We start from the raw sequence: 26,316 nt of genomic DNA on the forward strand, positions 1-26,316 counted from the left end.
ATCTCTAAGGCAAAGAAAGGATGTGATGTAAGCAACAGCATATTCCACTGTTTATCATCCTGAGTTTTCATTGCTACTATTAGGGGAAGTGTGTATAGTCTAATGAATCTCCCTGTCACAGCATTTTCTGAAATATGAATTCATGATCAACCCGAAAGCTCCTTAAAAGCAGAAGTCGTTTTTTTTTTTTTTTGTTTTTTTTTTTTTTTTTTTTTTAACAACTCAGTGGATACTGTGGACTTACTAAGGAATGTTTAGATTTAAATGTGATTTCTCATTTTCTTGTCATGAGTCATTTATTATTCTACCACATTGCTCTTTTTCTCAGTTACTTTTCTTTTCCTCACATAGTTGGGAAAACTATAGTTAAACTAATATCCTTTAAAAAATTAGAAGCCTGTGTACATGTTCACTGTGTGCTTTAAAATACTCATTCACCATTATACCGTGTATCTGAAACCAATAAAAAAAATAACCCATTTTATTCTCCTTTTCAATTTTAACACTTAAAATGCCTCCCTCAGACAAATGAATAAAACAGGGTTTATAAAAAATGCCCACGTGGATTGCGAAGGGCTCATGACGTGCATTTCCAATTCTTTGTTTAGATTAGACTGGGATGGCGTGCGTAAGCATTTGAGCGAATATGCAGCGATCGCAAGTTCCTCCAAAGGCGGAAGGATCGGAATTGAAGAATTTGCAGAGTATTTAAAGTTGCCTGTTTCGGACGTCCTGAGACAACTCTTTGCTCTCTTCGACAGGGTATGTTAAAGTTAAGTCTTTAACACACAAATGTTTTTTATGCCGCCTGCAGACCACACGTCGATATGGCAGGCAAGAAAAACTCGTTCGGTCAGTGTTAGAGAAAGCATGGCTGAGCCCAGGGTATCACTGTATGATTTTCGTATTTTCCCTGTAATGGTAAAAATGTGTGTGTCTGTGTGTTTGTGTGCTTTGTAACAGTTCCGATAGTGTCTCTTTCAAACACCAGGTCAGATATCAATTTTGCGACGATCTCATCACGCTTCTAACGTGGAATTGGAGAGGTTCATATAACTGGCAAGAATTTTTCAATTTATGTCAAAACTCACATATTGGGTAGTACTATTCTCTCCTGAAGGTTTCTGGACTTTCTCAAAAATGCGTGAAGACCAAATAGATTTTATTTTCAAAAAAACATTTTATAACAAAGATTTCGACGTAAGGTTGGCCATTTACCATTACATTGGGGTTACCGTTTTCTGCTCATGAATATGTACGTACACAAAGTTAGATCATTGAATTGTCAAGAAGTTTCCTTAGGAAGGTACAGCAAGATTTTAAGTTCCATATTTTTAATTTGTCTTTAACATATAAAATTCATACTTTTGGTTACAGTTATATGAGTTCTAGCAAATGCGTAGAGGCCTGTAACTACCACCACATTGGAGATACACAATGGTTGCCAAAAAAAACCCCACGACATTCCCTGATAGCCGTCCTTTCTTAATGAAGCCCTTCCCCTCCCCTTAAACCCTGGATACCGCTAACTTGTTCTCCCCCCTTGTAGCTCCGCTGTTTCCAGATGCCGTATAAATGGAATTACACGGTATCTCTCCTTTTGAGTCTCGTTTCTTTCACTGAGCATAATGCACTTGAGATTCAGCCAGGTGGTTGCACGTATCCATAATTTATTTCCTTCGATCGCTGAGTAGTATTTCCTTGTATGGATGTACCGTGCTTGGTTCCTCGGCCGAGAAACCTCTGGTCTGTTTCCAGTTGAAGACAATTAGGACTATAACTGTTCTAAGCTTTCATGCATAGATTTTTCTGCCAGTGTAGATTTTTATTTCATGTGGTTAAATACTTAGGAGTATGATCTCTTTATCTTTCCCTTATCTGAGAATGGCTTTATTTTGCATTCGTTCCTGACGGATGTTTTTGTTGTGCGGAGAGTTGACAATTCTTTTCTTTAAACAATTTATTAATGACGCCATTCCGTCTTCAGGCTCCACGATTTCACTGCCTTCTTGGTTGTTCTTCAGGTTTTAACTTTCCTCACCAACCCTTCTGCTATGGTATTTCGCCCAGAGGTAGTTGTGTCTGTATTTCGATCAGTTTTTAGTTATAACCAGAAGAAGAGAGACTGAAATGGGCTTATTTCATCTTGGCTGCCACCAGAAGTCCCAGTTCTCTTTTAACCGCTGGAAAAAGATATTTAGCCAAGAAATTATAGCTTGATGACAGAAACCCAAACAGGCCTTTATTCCTTCTTCTTTCCCAGAGCACCATAGTGTTCTTAATAACATCCTCTGTGATCTCCAGAGATGCGCGATTCCTTAATGCGATGCAGTTAAACAACCTTTTTCTGTACGGAGTGCCCACGCCTCTCTTCTGGGCTTGCTTGCAGCATACAGTTAGCCTTTCCTCGTCCATGAGGTGTACACTCTTTGCTACACTTTACAGTAGTTCCGCTGCGGTACAACTACAGCGAGTAATGAAGATTTGGGGGGAAGGAGAAGAAAACGATTGGACATAGCTGTGCGAGTTGCAAAAAACAAAGGAACTTTTCACTCGCGCCGTTGCTCCTCCTTCCGCGAGATTTAACTAGCATCTTCCCGTTCGGCCCGAGAGTCCATGCAAGTAATTTCAAATGACGTTTCTGTAAATATGAACTTGGTGACAGGGAGGAATATAGCAGGGAAATACAAGCAAGGACAGAAGATGAGGAAGCGGGAAACGACATGAAGCAAGCAGCGAGGAGGGCGTTCAGAGCACGTCGCACGTGTCGGGCTCACTGGGAATTCTAATCAAAATCGAAAATGATATCTGTAGAGGTCGCCGTCTCTTTCGGGCGTAGACCCTACAGGATTGCTATGCTATGACGCCCCTTCTGCCCATCGATGGCTGATGATACCGGCCACCAGCCCCTCTGTTCCTCTAGCACTGTTCAGTATGAGAAGACTAGGACGTGGGGAAGGGAGTAGACGCCAAGGATGAAAATAACCTCTGGCCGGCCGGGTTGACTCAGTCGGAGCTGGAGCGCGCAGCCGGCTGCAGGCATCTGGGGGAGACTGGCGAGTCCTTGTGGCCGACGGGGCCAGGCACCTGTCTGCATGGACCGCGTCGGTCGGTCGGCGCACGCGTCCGTTGTAACTGTGTGTTTTCTTCACGTCTTTGGACAGTGTGGCTTGGCTTGGAACATAGCCCGCGAGCTGGTCGTAGGCGCTTTCCTTTGCATCGCTAACGAAGTGGAAGGTAGGGAAAGTAGTCTGGAGGATTAGTAACGAATGGATCTGCCCCCGCTTTCTTCCTTTTTCTTTCCTCCTTCCCTTTTCTATTTTCTTTTCTCCTCCCTCTTTCCCTCTCCTCCTCCCTGCTCTCCTCTCTCTCCGTCCCTGCCCCCTCTTCCCCACCTTTCTTTTTGGTGTTTGTTTTTAACCTACCTGCATGCCTGTGCCCGTGAAGATTCGCTCGATGTTGAGAAGCCGACTTATGCAATTGCCGCCGCGCCCTGGATGCGCTATGTACCCACTTCTGTGCCAGGCTTGTTTGCTCAGTCTCTCTAATCAAGTTAGGTGGGGAGCATTCGCTGGGAAAGACCAGGAAGTTCAGTAACTTCACAGTTTGTTTCTCTTAGGGCGGCTTATCTTGCCAAACTCAATGCTTCGCGAGGGGCGGGGGGCAGGCGGAGGAAGGGCGGGCTGTTCCTGTTGCTCTTTCGGTAGCTATAAATTTTTGCAGAGCCAACAGCGCCCGTAAGCCCTTCCCGCGTTCCTTTCCCACTTTATCTTCCTTTCCCCTTCCTTCTTTTCTCCTCTTAATCGTCCCCAGGTCTCATGTAGTCGTGGTTGCTGTTTTGGGGATAGAGGAGAGACCTGAGCATCTCTTCGCATTCTCTTTCTCTTTCTTCCCACATACATGCTTGGCTAGTCTACAAAGACATCATAATGGCTTTCGTCTCAATTTATCGTCCCCCCCCAAAAAAAAAACAAAAACAAAAAACAAAAAACAATACACTGTCCATTTAGCTCTTTCTGAGATTCTGACATGTTCTTTTACACACTCAGATATTTGATGGCAGGTAAAGTCCAACAGAAATATTATGTTCGTGATCCAAAGCATGCGTAGTTCACTTCTTTGGGATAATTCCCTTTTGGAGAGGTGTCATCTCTTTGAAAAAAAAAAAAAAGAAAAGGAAAGAAAGAAAAAGACCCTTTACATCTTTACTTTTGATTTAGCTTCTTTACTTTCATGACTGTATACTGAAGTCTCGAGATCAGGGGATAATCTGGGATCAGTCGAATGTCCAGATGAGTTAGAGTTGAGAGCGGAGACCGTAGGTGAAAACAGTGTCTTCTCAACATGCTTCGTGTTCACAGTTCAGTGTCAAATGCTAGATTTCGCGCTGGCACACCTGAAGACATTTACACACATGTAATGAATCCAGAAACAGCACTGGCGAAGTCAGAAATGCTTATAAGACAGTCGCTCTGACGATTATAACAGCGTCTCGCGGTGTCCGTAACGGCACCGCTCACTTCGTCCTCCTTCATCACCGTGAGCGAGAAAGCCGTGCGCTGCCCCGCCGGCGGTGTCATACACCTGCGCCGCAAAGCCCTCAGGTATTCATTTCAGTATGCTTGTCATCTTCGTTGCAAGGCCGACACTGTACCGTGTCATCTGCCTCTTCCCGTTTCTTAGTAGCCAAGCCATTTCTCGTCTATACTGTATTCAGCTTAATGTCCCTCCTGACACACACCACCACAACAGTATTCAAAGCTATATTTTAGGGGCCAGCAGACTTTTTCTGTAGAAGAGCCAGATAGTAAACACTTTGGACTTTGCAAGACGTATGGTCCCCCAAACTCTTAGAACAGCGTGTACAATTGGAATGGAAAAATTCATCTGTGCCACTCGCAAAGATTTCTCTGTTTATCTGCAGCCACTGAAGCCATGTAAGTGCCCTGTCGTAACTTTCGGCATGAGCAGAAATTCTGCATGCTACAGCTCTCTGCCTTCTCTGACAGGAAGGGACACGCAAGGGTGCTTGTTATTGGCACTCGTGAGTTAACACTTGAACTAAGACCAAGAACAGGGCAGACAGGAAGAACGCAGGATAAAGAAACACATTCATTCCACGTAATGTGAAACAGTAATAAGAGACCCACAGAAGTTTACGATAGCCTCGTCATGCTAAAGTATGCTCACACTTTTCCTGTCTAGTATTTAAACAGAGTGCCTAGTACTGCCAGAAGAACTCAGTGCTAGTCCAAAGGCAGATATGGGGGGAAATCATGATAGTTTTCAAAATTTTTACAAATGGAAACAATAACCATCTAAATGTAATTAAGCTGTGTTCTGTATTGGTAGAAAGAGAGCGAGCTCATGGCAGACTTCAGCTTAGGAATTAGGATTCAGTCTCTCATCTGTAAAGATAAACGATATTCCACTAGTTAGGGCAGTGGGAGAATATCAACAAGAGGTAAGCAGATTAATCAAGAATAAAGGTTCAGAGCAACCCCCTTTCAATCAGATGTGGACAGTCCTACAAATTAATAATGGTCATTAGGAGCACTGACTGCAAGCGTCCAGTCTAGTCCTTAAACCTTAATCTCTTGCCTTTTTTTCATCAGCTTAACAAGAGTCAGCAAACAGTAGCTGATGGACCAAATCCAATCTGACACCTGTTTTGTTAATAAAGTTTTATTGGGACATGGCCACGCCCATTGATCCAGAATTGTCTGTGGCTGCTTTATTGTTACAGTGACAGAGATGACTAATTGTAACAAACAATGAAGTCTTCTCCCCTTTCCATTTCCAGTTCAGGTTTAAGATGTAATATAGTCTTTCATAGCTCATGTGAAAAGAACTCACCTTGATTCCAGGTCAGTTCATCAGGATTTGTTCTATGAAATCGACGCTGTAACTTATATGATATAATAAACAGAAAAAGGCTATAACTCTCTGAGTGGGGTAGATGACATTTTCTATCCGGTCGTGTGAGTCGTCCTAAAGGTTTGGGGGTCTCGTACGTCTGAGCATTTCCCTCTTCGAGTCTCAGGTTCACTTCGCACCCCCACGGAGTCCATCGTGGCATTTTCTCTCATGGAGTGCTGTGACACTGGAAAGATCCACTTAAACGTGAGAATTATACGCTTTCGTTTTGGTTCTTCAGTGCAAGTGTACCCAGGAGACGCTTAAAGGAAACGGGAAGGAGATGGCAGCAATTAAAGCTTCGCTCTTTAACCAGAGCGAGTGAGCGATTACTGGCCTCTTCCAAGAGCAGAAGGAAGGAAAGAGTAGGGCGTCGTAAAGAGCAAATTGTGTCAGACCAATTCAGTTTCCTCCTCATGACAGGGTGACAGCCCAAGATGGTAGAGAAAAAGAAATAGGTCTTATCTGTACGGACTCTAGAAAGGCTTTGGATTTCATCCAACATGACGTTCTCGTCAATAAATTAGGAAGGTCTGGTCCCGATCACAGTTAGGTAAGAGCCACACTTGGAAAAAAAAAAAAAAAGGCTTCACTCAAAGTGGGAGTCGTGTGTCCTTCTGTGTTATTCTAGACCTGGTTCTGTCCCCCCACCTTGGAACTTTGCTTGGAGGCACCACAAACTTCTTCGTTAGCCTTAAGGAATACTTTTGAAAACGAGACAATATGTCAAAGTGGGGATAAGGGTAAGTAAGCATGTCTTTAAAAGTTGTGGAACTAGACTGAAGATAAGGGAAGGTTGAATAAAATTAATAGGTAGCATAAAAAGGCTTGGGCACCAGAAGGAAACGAAATGCCAGGTAAGAATGCTGCTGCTGTCACATGGCACGTGAAAATCTAAAGTCACAGAATTTTAGAGCTAAAAGGACCTTTGGTGCCAAATAGCCTATCATCCTCATTGTGTGGAAGGCTGCCAGCCCTGGAGAAGCAGTTACGTGCCCACGGCTGCACAGTTAATTGTACGACTAGGACTAGAAGTCCTAGTTCAGTATTCTTTTTTACTAAAAACTGTCACTCGACTTTTTAAAAATAATTTCTCGACGTATATTTTACATATATAATTCACCCACTTCAAGCACACACTTCAATGATTACTTTTAATAAATTTACCAAGTCGTGCAACCATCAGCATAAATCAGCTTTAGGATATTGCCATCACTCCAATATGATTCTCTGTATCTTTAACTCTTAATTACTGTCACCTACCTACCCCATAGTCCTAGGCGACCACTATGGAGCTGTAAGTCCTTCCATGTTATTCTAGACCTGGTCTAGAATAGAGACCTTCTTTCTCTATAGATTTGCCTTTTCTAGACATGTTATATAAATGAAACGATACAATATATGGTCTCTCGTGTCTGGCTTCTTTCACTTCTTTCACTGTTTCTGAGGTTCCTCCATGTCGTAGGAAGTAATTCCATGTAAAAGAAGTAATTCATTCATTTTTATGGTCAAATAGTGCTTCATTATATGGATACATCACCTTTTGTTTGTCCATTCACCAGTTAGTGGTCATTTAGGTTGTTCCACTTTGGGACGATTCCAAATAATGTTGCCAGTGACATTCATGTGTCACGGTTTACTTTTTAAGTTCAATAACTCTTCCCCCTCAACTTGAGGTTAGATTTTCCATAAGAAGCGGCCTCTTCGCCTCCTCCCTTTTCTCCAGATGAGACAGTAGAGCTCCCCAGGCACCAACCAAAGTTCCTATTAGTGTTCCAATAAATGGCCTTAGGGCATTAAAGGGTCCAGGGAAGAAAAGCCATGTTAATCTAATAACTGTCTTTTATTCGGTGATGGCTGTGAGAAACTGTTTGCTAAATGCCTTCCATCTTCACAGAAAATAAATGAGGTGAATTGGATTTAAACCTCCTTGAAGGACACTTCAGATGGGCATAAGGAGACACCTTTCATATGGCAGGGGATGCTATCAAGTTAATTTCCGATATTATGAAAACAAAGTCCATGCCGTTTCCTCTGAGAGAAGCTTTTATGAATGGGTTTAGATCTGTCTGAGGCCAGATGGCCCCCTTGTAATCCCTGAAAGGAAGACAGTCCTTTTGTGGTGCTGCTTCTTTGTGGTTAAGGAAGACATTTGGCCTTTGGACTTCCCAGAGGCCATTTCATCATACCCATGAGACCAGTTACTGGAGTCATTATGCCATAAAACCAGTGGTGGGAAATTTTACACAAACCGCTGGGTGTGGCAGAAGGAGAATCGCTCCCATGTCCGAAACGGAGCCGTGTTCCTTAGGCACCAGTCTCTCCATAGTAATAGTTAGAATAATCATCATTCAGTTCTAGAATTGTATGAGTTACAAAGCGATTTCACATCCAGTCTCCTTTTGACTTCACATTTGAGCTATCAGTGGTTCTCCTAGTGACCTATGAGATAGATTGTCACATAACAGGTCAGGCTCTTTCCAGTCCAGTTCTGTTCTATGCTGTCTCATCACATGCCATGTCTACCTGAGAACTCTGACTCAGCCGGTAGTAAGGCCTACGCATGATCTCTTCTGATGGTCAACTCTCTCCTTTGCCTCAGCAAATGCTCCCCTTTGGGGTACCCATCAATACAGTACAATGTAGTCATGGTATGACCTTTAAAAAGTAGTTTCTCTTGAGTTTTTCTTTCCTCATCTCAAATACTTTTGTTATCTTTTAGAGGAATTGCATAAAGCCCTAATTGACAAAGATTATATACAAATGTGATAACTTGGTATTAATAGTAGAAATATAAATGCAGACTTCGGATTGCGTTGCAATTAGTTTTCTGCGAGCGGACTTAATCCTTGAGCACAGTTGTCCTGATGCATTCATCTTTGTATCCTAAACACCGAGCCTACGTCCTGATATGTCATGTATAAGATTGAATCATTATGAAACAGGCAGGTGAGCTACTCTCATCGCCATTTTGCGGTTTTGAAATTGAGTCCCAAAATGCTAAGTGATATAATGATTTAGTTATTACAGCCTATCTGCCTTTCCCCAAGTTCACCAATAGAGCTTCTGGAGACCTCTAAGGACTTGTACTCGGACTCTACCTAGTATCAAAGGTAGGGTTTCTCACAGTCTTATCTGGGACTACCTGGCTTAGACTCACTTCTGAAAAGAACTGTTAAATAGGTAAAATCAAAACTCACAAATGTAAAAATTTAAAAAAAGCTATAACATAGATGAACATTATAGCAAGTGAAATCAGCCAGTCACCCAAGGACAAATATCGTTTGATTCCACTCCCATGAGGTACCTAGAGCAATTTAATTCATGCAGACGTGATGTAGAGCGGTGATCATCAGGGCCTAGTGGGAGGCAGGAATGGGAGTTATTATTTAATGGGGCAGAGGCTCAGTTTAGCAAGATGAACAAACTTCCAGAAATGGATGGTGGTCATGGTTGCACATTGCGAACGTACTTAATGCTACCAAACTGTACACTTGAAAATGGTTAAGATGGTAAATTTTATGTTACATATATTTGACCACAATTTAAAAAAAAAAATTTTTTTTTTAATTAAAAAGTGAGACAATAATGTATATACCGTATGATTCTATTTATTTAAGGTCCAGAAATGAATCTCTGGTGACATGTGTCAGGATAGTGCTTACCCTTGGGACAGCAGAGTAACTGCAGAGAGGCATGGAGAGACTTCGGGGGTGCTGGTGATGTTCTGTTTCTTGATGTGGGTGTGTACAGTCTGTGGAAGTCTTTGAGCCGCTCCTTTGTGATTTGTACAGTTTTCTATATGAATGTTACACTTCAGAAAACATCCCCAAAATGTCCCTCCGGAGTTCCACAGCAGACTGCAGAACCAGAGTGGCCACAGGTGGGGCCCAGGGCCCCTGCATTTAAAAAATTCCCCTTCCAAGTTTTTCTTAAAACCATCGGACTTTGAAAGTCTTCGCTAAAGGAAGGGAATTCGGTAAATGTGCTTCTATTGCCCAAGAGTTCTCCAGTTCTACCCTAGACATAAATCGTTTTTAGAAATAAAATTCTTGCTTTCCTTGAGTTATTGACCTGCCGTTAGGAAAATGAGCATCATTCTTCAGGTGCTGAGAGAGAGCTCAGATCAATAACGTAGGAATATATCATTTAACATATCCATTTACACATCTTGTCCTCATTTGTCCTACATACCGTAATGCGTGATAATTGGTTAGATATAGCAGAAATGTTTATTAGAAGAGCTGAATATTTTATGGATGCCGCCTTAAAAGTGGCAGGCGCTAGGACCCAGTGGAATTCAGGCCTCTTCAGTAGAGGCAGGATATCACGCCATGGGGCGTAGTGCAGCATAAGCAGGTACAGAAAAGCCAGTTCTTCCACATGTCAGCTCCTCAGACTCCATTTCAGCTCTCTTCATCTGTCTCCAAGACTTTGGCCGCTCGTTAAACTGAAAGCATGTTTCTCGCAAAGGCTCTTTTGGAAGGAGCCGATCGAGGTCTAGGGGAAGCTCTTGGAGGCCTTCTTGGAGGAGGTGGTCAGAGAAGAGGAGGAGGTGGAGGGGGAAATATTGGAGGGATAGTTGGAGGTCTCGTGAACCTCATCAGCGAGGCGGCAGCAGCTCAATATACCCCAGAACCACCTCCCACTCAGCAGCATTTCACCAACGTGGAGGCCAGTGAAAGTGAGGAAGTTAGGCGTTTTCGGCAACAATTTGCGCAGCTGGCTGGACCGGACATGGAGGTGGGTGCCACTATGCTAATGAACATTCTCAACAAAGTCCTTTCTAAGCACAAGGATCTGAAGACCGACGGCTTCAGCCTTGACACCTGCCGGAGCATCGTCTCTGTCATGGACAATGACACGAACGGGAAACTGGGCTTTGAAGAATTTAAGTATCTGTGGAACAACCTCAAGAAATGGCAGTGTGTCTACAAACAATACGACCGGGAGTATTCCGGGTCTCTAAAGAGTTCTCAGCTGCGGGAGGCCCTGCAGGCAGCAGGATTCCAGCTCAATGAACAGCTTTACCAAATGATCGTCCGCCGATACACCGATGAGGATGGAAGTATGGATTTCAACAACTTCATCAGCTGCCTGGTCCGCCTGGACGCCATGTTTCGTGCCTTCAAGTCTCTGGATAGAGATGCAGACGGCCTCATTCAGGTGTCCATCCAAGAGTGGCTGCAGCTGACCATGTATTCCTGAAGGGGGACACCGAGAAGGCGGGACCCTCTCTGGGGGACCCTCTCCGGGGGACAGCACCGTTCTCTGCACGGCAGCTGCAGCCCCGTTCAGCAGCCGACGTTTCCCGGCGAGCCCTCCCTACCCTGCGTGTGTCTGGACTTGCACTGCTTCTCACTGCCTAATTAAAACGTATTTTTTTTCCATGAAAAAATGTTCTGAGTGTTTTGTGTCTCTGTTTTTTGAGATACCGGATTTATATGGACTTCTATACATGATGGGGGCACAGAGTGAGCGCTAAGAGGGTGGATTTGAAAGATTGTCGCTTATTCGGCTAATGAGCAGGAAGTTTGTTGTCGTTATGAGTGAAATTTTGAAAAAAAATAAATAAATCAAGCAAGCAAGCACTCAGGAGGTACATTTTCCCCATTACAAAGGTAAGGAGGAGAGACATTCAAAATCTGGTTTTCTCTAAACTTTACATCTGGTCTTTCTATTATAGGAAAAAAAAAAAAACGAAAAGTGTTTTCCTAGAAACATTTAACTTATAGAAATGGTTCAGAAATGTGGAATTAAGCAATTTTATATAAGGGTAGTAGGGTTTTTTTTATTTGTTTGTTTTTTTATGGTGGAACAGCTGTCTTAAATTCTAGAATTCTTTGTTGTAAAATAAGCATGTAGCCATTTACTTTTGTTTTGATATGTTTGTGAGGGTCAAGGGCGTTGGGGAATTAAAAGGTAGACCCATAGTCCGGAATGCCTCTCGCTGCCTTAATGATCAAAATGGTCAATCTTACATGTACTTCATACAAAATCAGACATGCCCAGCTGTGTCAGCCAGGGCTTGTCAGATCTTGCCCTGCCTTCGAGCAGGGAATATTTTTTTTTTTTTGTCCTCCTTCTCTCAAACTGCAGGCAGGAAAAATGTAAACAAAGAAAAACTTACACAAATCCTAAGCAGTTATGTTGTGTATAAAGCAATATAGGGATACATCAATATGTATAACTATTACTGGCTCTTTATTGCAATGGTTCTCAGCCCTGGCTGCAGATGTGGGTGGGCATGCCTTTCTGTGTTTGACCTTTGGTTTGGTTTTATCATTTTGATTCAGGTGGTTACAGTGGGGCCAGCCGGATCCAGAATCCGGTGTGCGTAGACTCAACTAGAGAGGCCGCGTTTACAAGGGCTCGGCACACCTGCTTCTCTGGTTTTTAACGTGTTCCCTCTCTCTCTCCCCCAATGCTTTGGAGAATCCTCCTGAGTTGGAAGATAAATTCTTCCTTCCTCCTCTGACTTATGTAGAGGAAAGTTCGAACTGTAGAAATGATGTGACTGGACTGTTAACAGCCCTCCGCTGCCCGGATGACAGACGAGATCCCCAGGGACATTAGGGGAGGGTGGCCTCGCCACCGTCCTATAATATTTATGAAACCACATGTATATAATTCTGCACTGAGTCAGGCACTGAGAGCACATCCCCTTTCCTCAAGGGCCTTGTAATTTCAGCTTGGTCTGTGTGGCTGCTCAGACCAGGTGTGGTTCTAGAAGAACGAGGCCGCTGCCAGCAACCGCACGTTAACATCAAGGGCCCTATTTTAGAATAAGCTTACTAATACGTTAGGCATGGGTGTAGGAACGCAGCCCAGGAAGGGGGAGCTGCCAAGACGCCTTTTAAGGTCTCGGAATATTAAGTTATAATTTCACCTTAGCATGTGATGGTTGTGGAAAGGGCAATGTAGCCACACTTCTTTTTCCTCTTACTTCGTTTGAAATGTTTTCTAAAAGGGAAGATAATTGTTTTATGCCACAGGTGGTATGAAGTAATTTTCTTGCTCTTTGAGTTAAGAAATTACCTGCTTTTATGATTCTCTTTCTGCATGTACAGGTAAAACATCCTGAAGTTACCTACTGTCTTTCTTCTGTTCTCTTTAGAAAACAGAAAAATTTGTGTATTTATACGAATTTGTATATTTATACAAATTTTATGTGGAAACATGTTGTATAAAATCTGCACAAAGAAAATCTCAGACACTAGAGTGAATGATAGAAAATTTAGTCCAAACTCTGGATTTTTCTAAGTAACCAAATCTTTGGCATCATGTAGAAGAAGTAATTTAATTTTTTAGTTTTCATCCAATAGTTTATATTTTAAAGGCACATTTTCAAAGGAAGGGGGAGTATTTGCCTGATACATTTTTTTTTTTTAATTTTACCGTTTCTACATGGAGGATTACCTCTAGCCTAAGATGATGGTCTTTGATTCATATAACTCCATATCATGATTTTTATGTTTTTATTTTCATTTTTTTCCATGCCATTATTTTTAAACTTATAACATTAAGCAATGCAGTGAATGTAGTCGGCTGAAAATAATATGCATCAGTAAACATTTAAATTGTACCCTCTACATTTTTAAAGTTCAAAACACTGCATATCATTTTGTAAAACACCTTTATCTTGATGTAATTCACTGGATTCTATAACCTGTAATGGCAGGAAACAGTACTGTGTTCTGTACCGCAAAACAACAAACCTCCAAAAATATTCAACATGTGTATATTATTTTAAAGGCCACTTTTAAAACATTTTTTTAAGTAGTAGTGCATGTGTTTTTAAAAGTTGATTTATATGGCCCCCTCATTCTGAAATCTCATCAATAGAATTCTACAACTCACAGTGAGGCCTTAAAAATATTGTCAGATGTGCCTGTTGACCTTGAAATGCTTTTAGAATTACTTTTTTACAAACATTTACTTCTAATGCTAAATAGATCAAAACTACTTAATTCCTAAAAACTTAGTAATACAATTACGTGTAGAAATATGCTCTTGATAGGACTGTTTGGCTAAGCAACATACCTCTTCCCCAGCTCTCCTGGATAACTGAGATTTCAATGCACTTGCAGAATAATACTCCTTTGGATTTGTGGAGTTCTTCAGAGACTCAAAACCTTTTTCTATTGGCTGCCGCATAGGAGGTTCTGTTTTATGTCAGCGTTTTTAAATTATTTTGATGGCATTGACTACCTCTCATTTGTAGGGATGACATTGTATCAATTAAAACATAACAAAGAGAAAATGGTCCCTACCTTGGGAGTTTACCATCTCAAAATATACTCAAAACCATTTCCTTAAGTGTCGCCAGACTTAAAAAGTTGTAAAAAGCATCTGATTCTATAGGAATAAAAATCTCGAATAAATCCCGTCAAGAAAAAACCTTGTGGATCCGACACCTCAGAATCAGACATGTGAAAATCACCATGGATTCCTTCTGGAATGTAAAACGGGCCGGGTGTGAACAAGTGGCCTGGAACTTCCCGCTGGTCCTAGAAGCCAGCGTAGTGTGACCGTGGGGACGGAAGGGCACTGGGGTGCCACGAGCTTGCAGTGACCTCGGCCCTCTTCTCTGGCTTCTCGTGTGTTTATTTTCTCTGATTTCATTCATTCTCGGCTCTGGCGTTTATTAGGGAAGCCAGGGTTGTGAATTTATCTCCCGTTCAGTTCATTTAGCTTTGCTTTTCTGGTCCTGCTGCCTGCCAAGGAAGGGATGGGACCCACCGTCTAGAGTTTCAGCGAGGCTTAGTCATCCCTTTTTTTTTTTTTTTTTTTTGGCAGTGACTCAAGGCAGCTTCTTGGTTCCAGCTCAGGGCTGCCCTGGTCCAGATTAGGGCAGATTATGGAGGGATTAGGCCTCCTTCCAGAAAGATGGTCTCCTCCTTAATAATGTGGCCCTGAAATATCTTCAAGTCTAGATTTTTTAAGATTCACAATTCTTTCTGAGGAGTTTGATAGGTCTGCAAAAGAAAGAACCACAGGTTAGAGGAATAATTTTTGTCAAGGAACCGATTTGAAATTGAAAAATTAAAGGAGTGTATTTTGCTGTATACTTTTTGCTTATCTGTTTTTGAATATTTTTTTATTAAGCTACTTGCTTTAATTGGAATGATCGAGAGTCAGATTACCTAAATTATAATATCAAGTTTTATAACCACAGGTAAAAACTTCTGTTTTTCAATTAGTAAAAATGAAGAAGTTGATGATTTCTAATATTCTTTCCACTTCTAAGTTTAATTTTTCTGAATTTGGAAACTTAACGGTGCATTATTGTATTAATTCAATAATCAGCCATCACAGAATGATTCCATGCTGGTTTATTCCCCCTCACATTACTGTGATGAAGACTCATACGCTTTTTCGTGCGCTTGATCGTTGAGGGTCTGCTGCAAGGCTGTGAGTCAAAACCATTCATATGTAAGACCGTTAATGAAAATCAGGGGTCCAGAATATTACGTTGTTTTCTAAATAGTGATGATACTAACAGTCCCTTCCATTTCTATTATTCCATCTGAAAAACGAGTTATCCTGCTTGACCTGTGTTATACACAGGGTTCGGTGGTATAGATAAAAAATCGGATGCCTCACAAGAAAGATACGACAGAAATTCAAAGGAGTGGTTCCAATCATACAGCCTATGATTGTATGTCAGTGCCCAGACATCATTCTTGTATCTGTTTTTTTTCAGAATTTCTGTCCAAAGTTCCATGTTGCTTCATGGAGAAAGCCAGTTGCCTGAGAAATTTCCCTAAATTGAGTACCATAGCCATGGTTCAGTAAGCTGCTCAGCCCCTAAGACTAAGGAATAACAGCCCTCCAGAGTGCTTACCAAAATTAAGTGGCGGTGTCACAAGGAGATTATGTGTTTTACAACGCAACCTCCTCCGAAACCTCTGGGGTGACGGAAGTGTTGTCGATATTGATTGTGGTGGTTGTCACCCTGGCATATACATTTGTCAAAACACATCGAACTGTACGCTTAAAACGGATGTTTTTTGTTGAATGTAAATGACTCAAGAAAAGGCAGAAAACAGCTCCCTTATAGGTCACCAGACAAAAATGGAAGTCAGATGACCTGAGTTTTCGTCTCAGCAATAAACACCCTCCTACCCGCCCCGTTAATTCAGGGAAATCTTGGAACCTCTTTGTTTCTACTGTGTCTGGTGGGAAAATGAAGTTAATTGATTGCTGTTTTAAGTTCCCGCCCTGCCGTGAGATAAATAGGATGGCCAAAGTGGTGCCTGACCTTTGAACTTGGTCACTCCGAGACACTGATAAAAGCTATAAAAATTCCCCTAGAAAAACCTACATATAAAAAAACGGACCCCATTTCCGGAACCCCAGTGGAGAATGCTTGCCTTAGTGTCTTAAGTGAACACAAAGAAGTGGGTAAGGATTAATGAGAAAAGAGTCTGTTTTAGCATTTACCTGTGTGCGTGTGCAAGGCAGTGAAAATGCACTCCCACACGGAGAAAGCAGTCCTTGCCCTAAAGGAACCCTTGATGGCGGAAATGTGGACACGTCGTCGAAGATTACGTGCTTGTTGATGCCAAACATTTATTAATCCAGCAAGTACCGCACTGGCTCTGTTGCTGCTGGTTCGTGGTTCGTCTGGAAATCCATCACCTGAAGGTTTTGCTGCCAACGTGATTTTCGCACCTGGGATTATCGTCATCCCTTCTCCATCTCTCTCTTCCACGCTCCATCTCATTTTTTTCTTTCTCCTCTTCTCTTCCTTTCCTTCTCTTTAATTCTCTCTCTCCTGTCTTTTCTCTCCTTCCTCCCTCTCTGCCTTGCCTCTCCTTTTCTTCCTCTGTTCCTCAAACTCTCTCTTCTTTCTCCCCATTTCGTCCTCTCGGAATTCCTATCTAGCTAAGTAGTCGATGTATAGAGAACACTGCATCCAGTCAGTCGGGGTTAGAATGATTAACCCTTTCTCTTACTGCCGTCATGGAATACCGCCCAAGATACCATTGTACAGGTTAGGTTTCGTTTACAGAGGCTTCAAAGGGCAGGGTCTTCTGGGGCCTGATATCCCCAAGGGGCCACTGAGGCTCTCGAGTGTGCTCACTTGCTGCTGGTTTATTGCATGCACATTAAGCCTAAAAGGAAGAAAGAATGTAGCTGTGATTATTGCCTTGATTTGCTCTTTGCTTTTCCCTTCCATTCTCTACGTGTAGAGACTTGCTTAGCGACCCGTTGGTGCTGGTCATCATGGCAGGGCCACCATCAGTGGTGGAGTGAATACTTCAGTGCCACCAAGGATGAAAGTCCTAGGTCCTGCCTCCCAGAGGGGCTCTCATCAAGGCTGAGCTCAACAACCCACGCTGGGTACCGTAGCCACTCGAATTGAGCCTCAGTGATAAAATGTTTATGTTTGTTGCTAAACGGAAATATAGTTTTCTTCCTTCTGAACTGGGAATGGGTGGGCCATCTGCTTGCTGTTTTATGTCAGTGCAAACTTTTTTCCAAATAGGCTCAGCTCCCAATGATGTTGAGCTGCGTGGCACCCACGAATGTCACCTGGTGCGCTATGATTAACGGCAGTTCAAGTAGCGACCCTGCGAATTGATTTCTCCCATCTCTTCACAGAATCACGATGGCAGCATCGACTTCCGAGAGTATGTGATTGGCCTGGCTGTCCTGTGCAACCCTGCCAACACAGAGGAGATCATCCAGGTGGCATTTAAGGTACTGTCAGCCCCACTGAAAGCATCTCGGTGTGCCTCCAAAACAAGTGTTGACTCTAAGTGTATTATTCGGACATCCGCGAATCCATTACCTGAGTTTATAGATCTGCCGTGGCAGGTACACGAGGGTAATGTAATTATGACGATGGCCACTGAGAAGAAACAAAACACAAACATCAGTTTGAGCAAAAACTGATGTTTGTTAACAGCATCAAGGCCAAAGAACAGACGATTTAACAAATTAGCTTTAAAAATTATCTCTCTTCAGCCTCCCTCTTTTGGAGCCCCAAAGTGAGGTTTATAAATAAACGCCACCTGTCACTAGTCATCTTCATCCAAGTTCTGGTCGGTTCTTATTTTCTCGCTAGGTGTCCGAGATGTTTTAGTGGAGTTTTCTTGATGGAGTTTATTTCGTTGCAGTGGGATCAGGTGAACTAAGTCAAAAAAAAAAAAAAGTCCCAAGTTTCTACCCTTTGTGTTTTTTCTGTAGTATCACATATATTTTCACAGTTTTGTTGGGAGACAGATGAATAAAATCCATGGCCCCAGTGCCCGGCAGAACTCAATGGAGATTTGAATTGTGAACTCTGACCCCACGTGTCACTCCCTGTGAGCCAACAGAGAGGCAAGGATGCACCCCCCAAGCGGCTCGGTCCTTCTCGGAGGAAATGCATTTCAGTGGGATGCTCCCTTCGGAACGTTTAGCTTGTGTGATCTGCTCTGCAGTAGTAAAACTAAAGCTCCATCTCCCTACGTGTCTTTCCGAGCTGTGGATATTGATCTTATCATTTGGTCGTGTCGGGTGGGGGGGGGGGTCCCCTGGCTTCTGTTCACCGTGACATCTGGGGACTTTCTCTATTTCTGTTACCGACTCTCATTTCTTCTTGGCTTCCTCTGAGAAGAATATGCCACTGTGACCCCCCAACAAGTTCCTTCCCCCCCCCCTCTATTATCTGGAAAGATCGTCTTTCTCCCAGAGTCCTTTCTCACGTCTCGGAGTCCCCCGGGCATCGTCTCGGGAATGTTCACGTGCTCTGTCACGGACAGAGCGGTCCCCGCGTTTACTTTTGATTTCGGATTCGTTGAGACCAAGTTAACGGCGAGGCCCGGAAAGAACCGGACGTGATGATGCCCAGCAGATGACCAGAAGGCGGGGGCCAGAACAGCGTCCCAACGCGCTTGAAACTTTTGCCTTTTACAGACTTACTCACCACGAAACCTGAAATTATACCCGTAGCTAACTTATTCCGATCCAGATATTTCTGTTTCTGTTTTGGGATTGTATGCGTAATTACAAGTTTAGTTGGGCAAATGTTCGCTTTTGGTTTACCAATGAAAGACCTGATAGAAAAGTTTGGCCCTTCATCACAGTAATTACTGTTTTTAAAGAAGTCTTGAGATTTTCTCTAGCCTAGACCTTGGTTTGGGGAATGGGGGGGAAGGAAAGGAGGACCTCGAACTATAATTAGCTCTTTTTGTTTTTGCAGTAAGACATGGGTCGTGCTTTATACAGGTTATTTTTCGACCTCGGCTATGGTTGGAAACATGACGGCATACTTTACACGCAGGGTCCGTTCATACCCTGTTGTTCGGGGAGCACGTCACAGTTAACTTTCCACGTTTCATCTCGTTCCGTCATCGCCGTGACCTTCAGAGGCAGAATGTCGCTCCGAGTTCTCCAGTTGTAGCAACAGGCCTGGTCCCTGGCCGAGGAACCAGTCATAAGGATGGGGACTGGGGGGCTTGGGCTCAAGGTTAAGACAGACTAGGTGGCTCCAGAGGTCCCAGCTACAGGAACGCCTCCGCTTTCTTCCTTGGTCACTTTCGTGGGGATGAGAAAAGTCCAGCTTTCCATCATTCCCGTGCCAGGGAAGGTCCAAATGGTTTGGGGCCATGTGCTTGCTCAGAAGGCAGGGTGTTTTGATTACGTGTCCCACGGCGTTCTATGCAATGGCGGGGCATTCACTCCCTCAGTGGGAACGGGGGCGCTAAATTTTCTACCAGAGCCTAGAGCCTGAGATTTACCTTAGATCTGGGAATTTTGTAGCAGGCAGACTACTGGGAGTGATGGGTAATCGAGAGAGGGTGAGGGTTTTTGTAAAGGGAGCGATCTGGTATACTTGTGAGGAAGGACAGACAGACAGGAAGTAGAAGTCCCCAGTATGCACGATCGAAGGGAATTTATACAGAAGCGAGAGCCACCAGGGCACCAAGGCAAGCATTCAGACTGTGAGATGAGCGGGTGAGAATCCCCTGGGAGTAAAAAGCCTTTGGGAAAAGCTGAGAGCTTGTGAGGAGGGCGCGGGACCCAGTCCTGGCGTTCGGCGTTTGGGCTCCATCCTCCACACTCGGCCTCAGACAGCGCAGTCGGTTCCCGTCCAGTCACACCGCATCCCTCCCACCGGGACCCTCCAGAGGGTTACGTGAGGCATCGTGTGTCCGTCATGGTCTTATTCCTGCTTGTCCTGAGCCCCAGGCAGCCACCTGGGGGAATCTCTCTTCAGGCTCTAAGACCCAGCTCGAACGGCAGCTCCTCCGTCCAGCCTTCCCTGACTTATCGGGTGGGGTTCACCTTGTGCTCCTCACAGGACTCCCGTGTCCACACAGCTGTCGTAGCCCCTATTTTAATTCTGTCTCTTTAGACAGCTGAGCTCTAAGCGTCGTGAGGGCAGCAGAAACCATGCTTTCTTCACGTACATGTCCCTAGCCTCGGTGCAGTGGATGTTTGAATTAGTAAAGCGTCAATTTTCCGAGACTCTTCCATACCGCCGTCGCTCTGACGGGGGGCTGGTCCTTACGTTTGGTTTTCTTCTCCCTGCAGCTCTTCGACGTGGATGAGGATGGCTACATCTCAGAGGACGAGTTTTCCACCATTCTGCAGGCATCCCTGGGAGTGCCTGACCTCGATGTTTCTGGCCTCTTCAAGGAAATAGCCCAGGGGGATTCTGTGTCCTATGGTGAGTAGGCACTGTGGCTCCCGATTCCATTTCCAAGGAGAGGGGCAGACTGCAGATGGACCGTCATACAGAGGTGTCCTTGCCCTCCACTCATTAACAATAGAACCGATGGGGAGAATGGTGATGATGGCAATCCTAGGAGTAGAGGTGCGATGGGAGCGGCTAATTATCCGGGACTTACCATGTGCTAAGTACTCTTCGAAACATTTCGTACATAGTAATTCATTTATTCTTTACAGCAAGCCTGTTTAATCGGTACTCAGCATTATCCTCATTTTACTGTGATACAAAGACTTTAAGTAACTTACCCGAGATCATCCAGCCAGAGGAGGTCAAAGCCTGAGATCTCGCAGGTCTTCTGCCCCTCCTTCCGTCACCGTGGCCATGCAAAACCGAGCAAGTGAACCCACCCGGGTCGTAAGCGCCGTAGAGAGATACAGGTAGAGGCGCCAGCAAGGACACATGTAGCTAACTCATCTGTTGACGTTCACCGTTGGCACCATAAGTGAGCTTTCACGGCCAGTATCTCCTGTCATGTGGATGGCACCCCTGTCAGGGAGGGACTCCCTAGAGGATGACCTTGTGGCCAAGTGGCAGGTTCGTCCATCGGTGGCGGGCCTTTTCCCCCAGCAGCGTGAGTCCACGTCTCAGAGCACGTCGCGTAGAGCCGAAGGCCGATGCCTCGGGGTGCACGTGTTTCACGGTGCAGCTGTTGAGACGCACCCCGCAACAGAGAGACCTGGGCGATGTTGCCCCACCCTAGCTTTGACTGGTCCCAGATGGCAGGTCACCCTGCCTTCTGCAGCCTTTCCCTGGGGCTGGAAGAGGGTCCCTCTGCATGTCTTTCCTTCTGGTGTTCAGAGTTTCAGCTTGTTAACTTTCATGGGATGGGGGAATTACATCCCTGACTTCTCTTACCCTCTATTTTTAATTACTGTCATTTAGACGGCCCTTTTTTCTATTTTAAGTAATTAAGTGCCTAGGGCACTTACTGTATTGAGTTTGTTTAAGAGAGAGAGAGACAGAGACAGAGACAGAGAGAGAGACAGAGAGAGAAAGAGAAACAGGAAGAGAGGAAGGGAGGAAGAGAAAGAGGAAGGAAAAGAAGAAAGTATATATTGAGATAAAACTCATGACTCGTAAATCCCATGTGTTCTAATTTGCTGACCCTTTTTCTTTTATAAGTAAGGCTCTCTATTACTCTAAACTACCAAATTAAAAAAAAAAAACTATTTGGAATAACTATATAGATGGAAGCTAATACTCAAAATTATTTGTAGGTAGTAATATTTTTGCCTGTTGATTTTAATAACCTTTTAGGGAAATCTGCTTTGTGTTTTAGAATTCAACCTTTTTCTTTTTGGAATACACAGAATATCTCCATTTTCCCACTATTATACAAGTCCACTTTTTTTTTTTTTTTTTTTGCAGAAATGTTTGAGGTATTTAATTATGATTTTATAAAAGAATAGGTACTGAAATGTATCATGAATGTTGATCGACTTAATTGTTTAAATGTAATCATTTAAATTGTTTTAAATGCTCTCAGCACTTCGTCTATAAATGAGTTTCTCTTTAATGCCACCAACATCCCCAAAGAGGACAGAGAGACCTTAGTCTTCTGAACAGACCACAGATCTTAAAGTTTTTGGTGTCAGTAGATGAATTCTCATGCCACTTAGAAGTCACTTAAGTCCTCTGTGTCTCCCCATCACTGAAACAGACTCATGCAGACGGGGCTTTATTTTGGGTGTCAAGGAAGAACAATTCATAGCTTGCCTGATTTGGAAATACAGAGTGGTCTATTAATGCAAAATAATGCCGCAGTTGCAAAGAATGATTCCAGCTCAGTCTGGTGGCTTTCTCATCACCAAAACCTGTTTCTGTCTTCAAGAGCTGTTAGGTAGTCTGCTGTGCCATGATTCTTGGTGATCAGAGGATTTGAAAAAAATAAATGGAAAGAAATAGGACATTGGGTTCGAATCATTTTATGATAGATCCAAATAACAAGCTGTTTCAAAGCCCGGGCTCTCTATTCAGGCCCTGCAAGCTCAAGAATGCTTTCTCTACCCAAACAAAAGAGGATAAAGAAATTTTCAAAATCAAGGGTAGCATCATCTTTCAGAAACTCCAGGGGTTAGGAGGCTTGAGGTTCAAACTCTGATGGTTACCTTAGTAAGCCTTGTATATCTCTCCCTCAGTCCCTAAATCTAAAACGTCTGAGATAAAATGAGGCTTTAAGATTCATCCACATTGTGACAACACAGCCATTCGTTCATTTTCAATGCCGTATAGCATTGTGTTCCACAAATATGTCACGATTCATTTCTCCGTTTCTACTGTTGACAAACGTGAGCTGTTTGCATTTTTTACCTATTACAAACAGTGTTGCCATGAACATTCTCACCCATGTCTTCCAGAACACGAGATGTACAAATTTCTCTGGAATAGAATTAATGAGTCACAGGATACACATGTCTTCAACTGGACTAGATCTTGGGAAAACTATCTTCCAAAGTAGTGCAAACGTATGAGGGTTGAGTAATAGAATTTTGCAATCATTATATGATTAAAGTCACATGTCAATCTTTATCATGCCAAAAGAAGATCATCTCAATTTATTGGATTTTGTTCCCTCTCTTCTTCCAGAGGAATTTAAAAATTTCGCCCTAAAGCATCCAGAATATGCTAAGATATTTACAACGTACTTGGACCTCCAAACCAGCCATGTGTTTTCATTGCCGGAGGAAGGCCAGGCAGTCCCCGTGGTCGCAAGTAACAAAGTCAGCCCTGAAAGTCACGAAGAAAGTGCCTCAGACAAAAAAGACGACTGAAGGCCTGTCCTCCCAGTAAGGAAACGCACTGGCCTTTACTTGAAATTGTAAAGGCATTTATCGATAGTGTACATATGATTATTGAGTAACGATGATGTTCGAAATGGAAAGCTTTTTTTATAAAACAATGGGAAATTTTATTAAGATGCTTTTATTCGCATGTGGATATCAAGTAATCTTTTCTGTTACGTTGTGCTCTACTGATTGGGTTACTGGTAAATAGACGTTTTTACGGATTTTCCAGTTTAATTTGATACTCAAGTGAATAACACGGTCTCGCTTATTTACTAATGAGCATTAATCAACGCCGTAGGGTTTAAAAGGTTTAAATACTTTAATCTACTTTCCGCTAAGGAAATAAACTAATATTCTGTAATCTCTAGTCCCTTTCCATTCTGGAAATAAGAATGAAGCATCTGAGGAACGTGGCAGAATTTTATACCTTTACCTTCACAGATTCGTTTTTTTCCATTTCAGTCTCTCGGCTCAGTAACTGTGGGTGGATTGAAAGGGAGAGTTCCACTAATTAGATAAGGCTTCTTAAACACTCATATTCTCTTTAGCATGCATCCCTATTGTAGACTTTCTCAACCACCTGCTAAGGAAATCAAATCCTTTTGCATGATCCACCGATGTAGAACTTTGTTTTACAGACAAAGGTTAAGTGGGAATTGCCTTATTGAAGGTACCATCGATTGCCTAATGAGAAAATGAATTGTTCGCCCCACGCTTAGTTTAATTTGAGCTGGAGAGTTCAGAATGTAGCTCTCCGCCAGTAAAGGAATCAGATTTGCTCTATTGGTGTAATATGAGAATTAATATATTTTACCATCCAAGTGGGAGTTTTATTTTGTTAACTGTTTTCTCAAATTTTAGAGCTTGTCTGAAATATCTACAGGGAAATCACAAAAGGTCCCAGAGTATCACCAAAAGCTAGGGAATCCCAAAACCTACTTAGTTAATGCAATCCCACAATTTAACCCCAGGCAGGAACTTAACAGTGACGTTTATTCTCTAGGCTAAGCAATGACTTCTCTTTCCTGCCTTTTTTATTGAGTGTCATGCAGGTACGCATATTGTCAATATAGTTTATGTTTGAAATATTGAACAAAGAACCAATTTTTTCTAATGTAACATGCAAAAATAGTTGGTTCAAATTCTGAACTCAGTCTTTGCATTGAAATTCTTCGTTTCCGTTCTGTTTCTGAATATAACGGTATTCCACCCCCAAGCTAGTGTTTGAAGGTCAGTTTTGAAATCGAAAGTCTCATGAGAGGTGTTAGAGTTTATATTTAATCAAGAGTCATGATTTCTAACTAGTTCTACATAATTAAGCACTTAGCGTTCTAATTTAATGAGTAAATATGTATTTGGGTAATTGCTTACTAAAACCTTTAGGTAAGTATTTATAATTATTTGCTTTCTATATGTCTTATAGCTATTTAGACAAAGCATTGAAGGAGTTAAAACATTTGCTTCAGTGGTTAGGAAAGTACATGTTTACAGTAGTGTCTGTCACGTGCGATTGAATGTGTGTAATACTCAGGAACCATGACCATTTTATTTTTTTTCACAGAAGAGCCACCTATTAATCCTGTTAGGCATGAAAAAGTAGCATCGATAACTAAAAACTTTCTGTGAGCCTCTCGAAGTGATCCCATTGTTTCCCTCTTTTAAAGTAATATTCTATGCTCCTTAATTCCACTTCTGCCAATGTAATATTCTTATTTTTTCATGTTACCGAATAAACAGCATTGCTACATAACATTGTTAGCAATTAAAAAATTCCGGTTTTGCCATTTTGTATCGAATGTAATACCACGGTTTGAATTTGTTTGCATATTCAGGAATACGATTCATCATTTTTGTTTGCATTTAAGCTTGACAAAATGCTTCAGACATGATTTTACTCTAATGAAAATCTCAGATTTTAGCCAAAGGTGCTATACGTAGTATCGATTAAGAAGTGGACTCTGACTGGTGGGGTGCACATAGTGACACAGGTCACGATCCTCCGTGCTGCGGACGACGCCTCTGCTTTCATGCCATTTAATAAAGATATCCTTCCGAGAGGCCTTTCCCCTCTCACGATTTCAAGTAGGGAGTTGAATTTCATTAAATCAGTTAAATGCCCTGTGGTTTTATATCATAGTTGGGGGAGGGGGGCGGGGGAGGAAGAGCTTACTCTTTGAGACGAGAAATACTAGATCCTAAGACCTGTTAACCATGAAAAATTTCGATCCGAACAGTTCTGTTGAGAGATAGCAACATGACTTATAGACCGAGTTGCTTACATTATGTAAGATATTTCATTCTCCTCTGCCGCTGCTTTTCAAGTTCTGGAAGGCTGAGTGGGAGAGCTGGTGGTATACCTATAATGGGCATTTAAGAGAGACCGCCTTCCTTTCAGAAGACACGTGGTCTGCTCTCTCTGCATGAGGCACAGCAGTGCAGGCACCTGAGTCCCAGGCCCGGGAGCGCTCCCCTGCAGGCTGTTCCAAATGCAAGGTGGTTAGCCGCTTCCAGTTGATTGACACTCCAGGAGAGGGGCGTCGACTATACTGGAACACGGGGGCCTTGTGTATTCGTTTTTATACGGCAATCACTAAAGAGGATAAAAAGATATAGAAAGAAACTCTTGCTAGGAAAGCAGACATACTTGCAGACGTTTTTTTCTGTTCACTTGGATAAACTTTTCGATTTTTTTGTGAAATTGTTATACCAGAGTATTGAATCGGTGCAGTGCTGTAGCTTCATAGAGGGGAGGCCCTCACAGAGCTCTCGATGTGTACCCAATAAACACGTCACAAACCGGTAAATAGGGTAATGACACGAAGAGCGTTTGCTCTTTTCGCCCCATTTAACGAAACTGTTCCCTATAATTACCTTCCCGGCAAAATT

General features: G+C 42.8%; 2 protein-coding genes across 2 annotated transcripts in view; both read left to right on the forward strand.

Moving 5' to 3' along the window:
* LPCAT2 (lysophosphatidylcholine acyltransferase 2) overlaps positions 1-25,226 on the forward strand; it is a 54,891-nt gene extending 29,665 nt beyond the window's left edge. Inside the window, exons 11-14 of the mRNA XM_016124085.2 lie at positions 609-762; positions 17,527-17,625; positions 20,446-20,581; positions 23,231-25,226. Of these exons, the coding sequence (XP_015979571.2) occupies positions 609-762; positions 17,527-17,625; positions 20,446-20,581; positions 23,231-23,415 (574 nt within the window). The 3' untranslated portion in view covers positions 23,416-25,226. The remainder of the gene's footprint in view (positions 1-608; positions 763-17,526; positions 17,626-20,445; positions 20,582-23,230) is intronic.
* Positions 9,123-14,701, forward strand: CAPNS2 (calpain small subunit 2). The gene has a single exon (XM_036231284.1). It carries the CDS (start codon positions 10,375-10,377, stop codon positions 11,122-11,124), a length of 750 nt encoding a protein of 249 aa, XP_036087177.1. The 5' UTR covers positions 9,123-10,374; the 3' UTR covers positions 11,125-14,701.
* Positions 25,227-26,316: the final 1,090 nt, after the last annotated feature.

The sequence above is a fragment of the Rousettus aegyptiacus genome, unplaced genomic scaffold (genome assembly GCF_014176215.1).
Source record: "Rousettus aegyptiacus isolate mRouAeg1 unplaced genomic scaffold, mRouAeg1.p scaffold_m13_p_14, whole genome shotgun sequence".
In the NCBI taxonomy this organism is placed as follows: Eukaryota; Metazoa; Chordata; class Mammalia; order Chiroptera; family Pteropodidae; genus Rousettus; species Rousettus aegyptiacus.